This window comes from Micropterus dolomieu, linkage group LG19 (genome assembly GCF_021292245.1).
Source record: "Micropterus dolomieu isolate WLL.071019.BEF.003 ecotype Adirondacks linkage group LG19, ASM2129224v1, whole genome shotgun sequence".
Taxonomy (NCBI): domain Eukaryota; kingdom Metazoa; phylum Chordata; class Actinopteri; order Centrarchiformes; family Centrarchidae; genus Micropterus; species Micropterus dolomieu.
The window spans coordinates 35,224,368-35,233,055 of NC_060168.1; the positions used below are offsets into that span (position 1 = coordinate 35,224,368).

The 8,688-nt window shown below is 45.6% G+C and overlaps 1 protein-coding gene across 1 annotated transcript in view; it reads left to right on the forward strand.

Moving 5' to 3' along the window:
- The window catches only part of si:ch211-1a19.3, a 25,620-nt gene that overhangs the window by 4,830 nt on the left and 12,102 nt on the right, over window positions 1–8,688 (forward strand). The window contains exon 2 of the mRNA XM_046030712.1: window positions 8,499–8,595. Coding sequence (XP_045886668.1) covers window positions 8,499–8,595 — 97 coding nt within the window. The remainder of the gene's footprint in view (window positions 1–8,498; window positions 8,596–8,688) is intronic.

Sequence of the window (8,688 nt, forward strand, 5' to 3'; positions counted from 1 at the left end):
ATGCTGTGTTGAAGAAGACTTGAAACTAGCGACTGAGACCATAAACTCATCAGGAAAGTGTTTACTGAGGGAATAAATCAGCTGACAAGCAGAAACATATTCTTTCTGCAGCTGCTGGAGAGAACGCAGGTTTAAGGAGCTTTACTTTCAGACCCGGAGGTTCTGCTCTACCAGCTTAACTATTGATTTTATTTAACCGAAACGTTTAAGGCAGCCTGGTCACTCAGACGCTCGTGCAGAAACGGCTTAATGCAGCAGAGTGACACAGGATCAGCAGATACTGGTACTGATGCGTGAAGACGATGAGACCGAGTGTCTCCCGTTCAGCTCGGTACCAGACTGATACTGGAAATAGCCTCTTTTTCAGTGCGACTGCCAGAACTCAGACGGGAGACGCCCCACCCACCTCACCAAAACACTAACAGCTTCCATGTGTCTGCGGCAAAACGAGAAACTCACAGAGATCAATAAATAACCAAACTTCTAAACCGAGAAGAGAAACTGAGGAGTTCAGCTTGATGTAGAAACATTCTCAATAACAACATGCCATCTGAACAGAGGCTGCTTTTTATTTTCCCTCCTGTAAAGACTTTGAACAGTTTTCCCTCCCGGCAGGCTGGCTGTTCAAACTGTGGACACTTTAGTTGCTTCCAACATTTCCAGCTTCGTATTCTCCGAGTTGTTGGTTGGAAAAAGTGAGTGTTTTCCCTCCTCCTCCTGACTCATTCCTCCTCTCCCTCCTTCACCTCTGCTCCACTCCTCCCTCTCTGCTCCTCAGTCTTACTTCGGCCTGCTGACTCTTTCTTTCTGCCCGTCCTGTGAAAGTATTCAGGACACATTTGAAGGGAAACTCGCGTCATTACGGTGGATTGTGGACACTCTTCATCACTTTTAGTAGCACGAACACAAAGTGTGCGTGTACATTAAGAGTTACTTGGAAAAACATCCAGCGGTGGACAAAGTACACAAACCCTGTACTTGAGTCACATTACAAATACCCTTGCTAAATATTACTGCACTAAAAGTACAAGTCCTCTATTTAAATTTCTACTTGAGTCAAAGTACAAAAGTATCAAAAGAAGTACTGATAGTACGGTTCTGTCTCAGGGTGTTGCTGACATTGACAACACTGTTAGTATTATTCCTCCTGCAGTAATGTAAAGCAGGATGTTGCTGCTGTAGTTGTTGATCTCATTTTAACTGTTTAGTATCAAACTGCAGCTGAGGATTATTTTCTGATTAGTTTCTCCATTAATCAATTGATTGATTGTTAAAACTGTAAAATAGTCAGAAATGCAGTCACAGTTACTCAGAGCCCAAAGTGACACCTTCATAATAAAGGTTTTATCTAACCAGCAGAACAAACATCATTACAAATAAATTAAAAGAATTAATTAAGGAAAAGCAGCTGTGTGTGAAGCTGAACTATTAAATCTCAAACTAATAATCCTGTCAGCTGTACGTCTATAAACTGTCGGAGTTTTATTCATTTATTAACCCTTCATGTGTTTTGTGTGTAAAAATCTGACTTGAAAAGCTGTCAGATAAATGAAGTGAAGTAAAAAGTCCAACATCTCCCTCTGAGATGGAGCAGAAGGAGAAAGTGGCATGAAAAGAAAATACTCAAGTAAAGTACAAGTACCTCTAATCTGTATTAAAGTACACTACTTGAGTAGATGTACTGTCCGGCTCTTATCGGCACGTTAAAGACAGAAAATACTGCACCATGTACAGTTCATGTGTCCCAGTGAGTTCCCTCTGCAGAAGACTTGAATAAATGCAAAGAGAGACGAGTGTTTATTCCAACAGAAATGTTCTGCATTATGAAAGCAGGATTCCTCAGCTCGCCCTGCTCGTGAGCCAAAAGCAGCGCTCTATCTGCATTTAGCGTTCAGTCGACGCCCACGGCCATCTTCCCGGGAGGACGGTGTTTTCCTGATGTGTTTGAAACTGAACTACAAGCAGGATGCACATTTTTCTGCAGCCGTCCCGCACTGTAAATATGATGCATTCACATCAATTGCATGTTAGTTAGAATTTGACTTTTTGAAAACCCGACAGCCCAACAGCTGATTTCTTTGATCAACATGACTGACGTCAACAGGAAACAGCTGAAGAAAGAGAGGTCTGTTATCAGGCAGCTAACTCCTCGTCCTGTTAGCTTCATGCTAAGTATGTCAGTTTCACAGCGGAGCAGCTTCGACTTGTTGTGAGGAAGTTCCTTCACATAAACTCAGGAGACGCTCAGGAAAGTACCAAAGATACCAAAGTTAGATTTCTTCTCCTGACAGCTTCCTGTCTTCAGCGGTTAGAAAAACGCCCTGATATCATTTAACCCCTTCAGGTGGAGACTCGTGATCTGCTGCAGAAAATAAATAAATCCAAAATAAATTCCTCTGACTGAACCCTGAATGAACCCACCTGACCTCAGACATGACGCAGCGCTGATCTCTGACTTTCTGTCGATCGATCGCTGTGATCACAGCTCAGTTCAGCTGCAGCAGCTCTCGGCTGCGAAACCTCTGAACCACGTGTGATATTTGCAGCCGCCGTGTGATGTATTCAGGGAGTGGAGGCTGATGTGTCTTTTCTGTTTTATTGGCCACATTTCAGGTGAATCAGCTGAGATTTATCTTTCATTATTTATCCGTTCAGATGTTCTTGAATGTGTTGGTATGTTGTCCATCAGGTCGGTGTCTGACTTACACCCGTAATACACCAACATTAGGGCGTAAATGCAGGTTAGTAGGTAAACCTGCTAAAATACAAACGAAAGACGAGTTTGCCTTTTCTGCTCTTTTTCTGTCACATTCAACATCGTGACAGCGGCGTTTAAACAGAGTTAGTAAACATCAGAAAGCAGCGTGGAGGCCGGTGCTTCCTGTGAGTGAGTGAGTGAGTAGATAAATAGCCAGGTCCTGGCCCGAGACATTCAGGTCCTGGCCCGAGACATTCAGGTCCTGGTCCCGGCCCGAGCCCGGCTGACCCTCCCGCCTCCTCATAACACAGCCTTTACTGCTGCCGTTTTAATGGCTCTTCATTAAGTTTAACATTTTTTGCTTTTTGTTAAATTAATATTTTTGTTTTTTAAAATGCCGACCAGAAACATTTATTATTGCCGCCACAGTAAAAAGGCATTTCGGATAAGATGAGGCCGCTGCTGCTCGCAACGGGCTGTCCAATCAAAAGAAATAATAATAAAAAAACATGCAGGTGTCAGGGTGGGTGACGTGTGGGGAAGGTTGAGGACCCAAACACATGAAGGCTGACAGGTAGTTCAATGATATTTATTAAACAACTATAAGAGCGAGCAAACTTACTGAGAGTGGCTGAGTCTAGAAAATCCTAAATAATAAACAATCCAAATGAACAAGTTGATCCAAAACTAAATCCAAAGGCAACCTCCAAAAATCCACATGAACAAGGTCCAGCTGCACACGAGCTCCACTGTAACCAGCGCAGAGGGGGAATAATCTGAGACACAAATAATTTCCAAGATTAATCTACAAGTGAAGAACCTGAATATTCTCTGAGATTATAGTCACACATTTATGAGAGAAACTTCTGCAGGCAGTGGAAAGTTATATTAGACTTCACAATCTGATCCAGCAGTGAGGAAATACTCGTGAGTTTAGCCCACAGTCGCTATCCTGCACCTCAGACTTCACCGTGGATCGGCCGTATTCAGAAGGAAACTCCAGAGTGATTCTCGATTTTTGTGACTTTAATTTCAGGGAAATTTCCAATTTTACTTCTTGTAAATTTGACACTTTAATCTAGGATTTTTTTCTCGGTTTATTAACCCCGACCCTGGCTCCCTATTTTTGGCAACAGACTTTGGGTAACACCTGTCCACCTTTCGTAGTACGGGTTAATCGGGAAGTTACACCCGACGTCACAAAAACTCCTGAAGTTACCTGGATAAGCCAGTTACCCCGCTTCGTAGTACAGGCCACAGGTAAGGAGCAGGGCTGGGACCGGGACCAGGACCGGAACCAGGACCAGACACACAGGCAGGCAGAGCGATCAAGAGGGGGAAACAGACAGAACACAGGTTACTAAACACAAGGCAAGAATCTGGAACTCAAAACACAGAACAAGACCGACCAAATAACTGAGAAAGACGGGCAACTCCACAACTAGACAGAACAGACCGAGATAACTGAACAGAGCAGCTTAACACAGAATGATCATGACCGAATGAACAACAAACCAGTCAGAGATCACAATTAACACTTAGCAGACAGAAACCAAGCAAGAAGCAAACACCTGATTAAGGCGAACACAGATCAACACCAAACTACACAGGAAACAGACTGAACAGCACTAAAGGCACAGAGAAGGCTAGAAACTAATAATACAGATAGACTATGACAGGGAAATCTGAGTGAAACAAGAAACACAGAGCAGACAGCAAACAGGCAGACTGAAACCCAAAACACAACAGAAAGACAAACCACAGCCAGCACAGACGAGGCCAGCAGGCCGATACAGAAACTACAGATAGAGCAGACAAGAAAAAACACACAGAACAGGCAGAAAACAGAGATAACATAATCAAATGATTAACGAGGCAGGCAGGTTTCACCATAGAACACGGCCCAAATGAAAAACGCCTCCTAACGCTGCAGCCAGAAGCCCGGTCTCTTTCTCTGTGTGTGCTGGGCTATAACATGAAAACTGGCCCCTCAGCCTGGCCCCGGGGGCGTAAAGAAGCGCCTGGATTACCCAACAGCCTTTTTACTTGCTTGACCCAAAAATTGATTGGTGGACTCCAGACTGTCCAGAGCCAGAACCAAAGAAACATGATCACATCACTTCTGTTTCACCTTCAGATGTGAAGAAGTGCTCAATAAATAAGCCTCCTCAGGCTCGGGCTGAAATGCACGGCTCTGGTACCTGGCTGTAGTACCTGCCCGTAGTACCTGCCCGTAGTACCTGGCTGTAGTACCTGCCTGTAGTACCTGCCGTAGTACCTGGCTGTAGTACCTGGCTGTAGTACCTGGCTGTAGTACCTGCCCATAGTACCTGCCCATAGTACGCTGTGTGCCGTCAGCCATCAGTCTTTGATCTCAGTGTTGCGTGTTTCTGTCTGAGTCAGCAGGAAGGATCAGCCGGGGTTTGTGTTTCTCTGAACACGCACACAGTGACTGAATGCAAACACTGAGAGTGAAGTGCTGAGCTTGAAAATAAGACTCACCGCCGCTTCCTGTTGAGCAGCTCCAGGTGTTCAGACAGTTTGTTGGACTGAAATCACGAACGGCTTCAGATGAAAACAAAACTGTTAAGACTTCAGAGGAAACCGACTCGAGCACAGTGAAGTAAAATCACTTTCAGAAACTTTCTTGTTTCTCTGTTCGAGAAAATTTAACTTTGTTTAAAGTCTTGAAACTAACGGATCTTTTTTCAAAACAAGACAAATAATCTCACCACACTGTCCTTGATGTTCCAGGTATCCTTGAAGATATTTCATTTTGGCTTTTAAAGGGTTGTAGGGATCCTTGAGGATGGTCAGGAGGTGCTATATAAGTTTCTAGTGGTCCGCATAGATGCTTCAGGAGTCTTTAAGGATTTCCGCCTGGGTCCTGGAGGATGTTCCAGGTGTTGTTTTAGAAAATTACAGGAGTCATTGAAGTGGTTAAATGGTACCTTGATTAGCTTCTATTGGTCGTGGAGTTTGTTCCAGTGGTTCCACCTCTTCTTAGTCATTGGACTCCTTGATGATGAGGATCCAGGGGCCCTGGAGAAAATTTTTAGGCTTGAGGAGGTCAAAGAACTCCTTGGGATGCTATATGTATAGAGACTCTAGAAGATTCCAGGAGTCCTTGCAGAGGTTCTAGATGTCTTTGAGGAGGCTGAAAGGGTCCTTGATAGTGTTCTAATGGTCCTGAAGAATCTTCTGGGAAGTTTTAGATGTCCTTGAGGAGTTTACGTCGGTTCTTGGTCGGATTCTAGTGATTCTTGATACAGGGATATTCCAGGTGTCCTTGGGGATTATTGGAGAGCTGCTATTGAAGATTCTAAATGTTGTTCAGGATTTATCATGAGTCCTGGAGAAGATACAAGGAGTCCTTGAAAAGGTCTTTGTCCTCATGACAGTAGCGTAGTAGTAACACAGAACATTTAAACATGTTTATGTTTCAGCTTTTAAACTGAATTCAGATTGAAATGAGTTCAGAGGCAAAGCTGCCGAACGGAACAGGTGCAAGATGATGTTTGCACAATCACCTGAGCCTCTGAGCAGGAAGTGTCGGCATGTTCCTGATGGACACGTGGAGCTCAGCAGCAGCAGTAGTATTAGCACAGTGCGAGTACACAGTGGTATTAGAAGCCTCTCAGGGTGAAGACATTTGTTTGGACTGCTCCTTTAAGTGCAGGACTCTGTTTAAAGAGCTGATCTAACTATAGCTGCTGCGTTCGATGAAAGGAATGTTTCTAAAAGCCGCTGTCAGCGTCGAGTCGCTGCTTTCAATCACCAGCTCAGCTCTGAGAGCAGACAGCCCGCCACGGCGTGAATTTGGTTGTTTTGTGCGTTAAAGAGTGAAAAATGATTTTAGTAAAATTAATTATTACCTCTGTACACATTAAAGGGGAGGGGGGGGACTAAACTTCTCACTTCACTGTCCTTTAAGATCTTCCAGGTATCCTTGAGGATGTTTTGATGCAGATGTTAAATAGTAATAATACCACAGCCTGTGTAAAATAAGTGGGCGTGGCGACTGTGATGTCACCCATTGGTGGACCGCCATTTTGAAGCCTCCAGTTTGGCATTTTGGCCGTCGCCATCTTTTTTTTTTTCGGAACCAGACGTGACCATATTTGGACGAGAGGGTGGAGCTAGCTAGCCTGGTTAGCATGGTGCTTCTGTAATTAGCTGGGAGGCTAATTTTAGCTAGCGACAAACAGGCTTCAAACTAAACGTACTCACTGAAAAATGAGCAGCCGACTCCTGATGAGCTTTTTCAGTGGTGCTGGTTAAATGTACACAGAGCAGCGGATACAAGTCGCCTCTATCCCGTCGCCACGCTTGTAGCCCCGCCCTAAAGCCTCCCCTGCTTCCTGGTCTCTGTTCCTCTAAATGGGACCATAATTTACTAAATGAACATCACTCTGTGTTGAAGAATACTTCAAACTAGCGACTGAGACTATAAACTCATCAGGAAAGTGTTTACTGAGGGAATAAATCAGCTGACAAGTAGAAACATTTTCTCAGAGACTTCTTTCTGCAGCCGGCGGAGTCGCCCCCTGCTGGCTGCTAGAGAGGACGCAGGTTTAAGTCGCCCCCTGCTGGCTGCTGGAGAGGACGCAGGTTTAAGTCGCCCCCTGCTGGCTGCTAGAGAGGACGCAGGTTTAAGGCGCCCCCTGCTGGCTGTTAGAGAGGACGCAGGTTTAAGTCGCCCCCTGCTGGCTGCTAGAGAGGACGCAGGTTTAAGTCGCCCCCTGCTGGCTGCTGGAGAGGACGCAGGTTTAAGTCGCCCCCTGCTGGCCGCTAGAGAGGACGCAGGTTTAAGTCAGGTTGCCGCTTGAATAATACAGACAAAATGCTTTAAATCAAACTCGCGAGGACGGACGGGGACTAAACCCTGAGAGGAGTGGACAGAAAGTGAAGATCACTCGCAGACCTGTCTCTGCTCACGGAGTCCAGGTAAAGAATGTTGTTTATGTGACGTCATGACCAAAACGTGAAGCCGTGGGTTCACTGGCCGTGGGGTCTCGTGAGAAAACCCACTTTGGCCGATGGTACCCGTGATCTGGTTCTTTCGATCATGACCCTGCCTTCATGACTGTGTGTGAGGGTAGGAACAAAAACCCGATTGGTAGATCGAGAGCTTTGCCTTTCACCTACACAGCACACAGAGTCGCGACATCCACATGAGTCATTCTCGCCCAGAAAATAAAGCTTGTTCAAAATAATAATCATAATAATAATAATGGCAGAGTTTCCCCGTGAGGACGGCGTGTCGCCTCCTCTGATCGATCATTTTAAATGTCACAGCACAGACATCGTCATTAACCTTAAATCAACTGCACGGTGAGTTGGAGTGCATTAAAACCCAGTGGTGGAGGAGACTGAACTCTGTCCTCCTCTCTAACACATGTTTCTCCAGAGAGTGATGGGGTGGCGATGGCGCAATGGATAAGACACATGCCTTCGGTGTGAGAGACCCGGGTTCAATCAATGTGTCCCTTAGCGAGACACTTAACCCCTCGTTGCTCCAGAGGCGTGCGACCTCTGACATGTAGAGCAGCTGTAAGTCGCTTCGGATAAAAGCGACTGAATAAATGTAAATGATGTACCAACAGGAATACTGTCCCTCATCAGTACTCGTTTACATGGAAGACTAGTTGTGCTTTGTTGAGACAGTGCGAGTCTCAAACACAGACCTGCAGTCTCTGTCTCACAGTGTGGATCTGATGTTAAAACAAATGTCCGAGTAAAGAGCAGAGAGCGTGTGAGTGTGTTTCTCAGTAACGCGTGTGCTTGTTTCGCCCTGCAGGTCGTCCTGAACGGGAACATCAGCGTCCTGCAGGAGACCGTCGAGCAGCTCCGTCTGACGGAGGCCAACCTCACCATACAGCTCAGCCAGCAGGAAGGTAGGAAAAACTCCATCACTGCCATGAAAGGAGACTTTCTCAGCGAGCGGTATTCTTAGCTCCCCCCCCCCCCCCCCCCCCACCTCCCCCTAG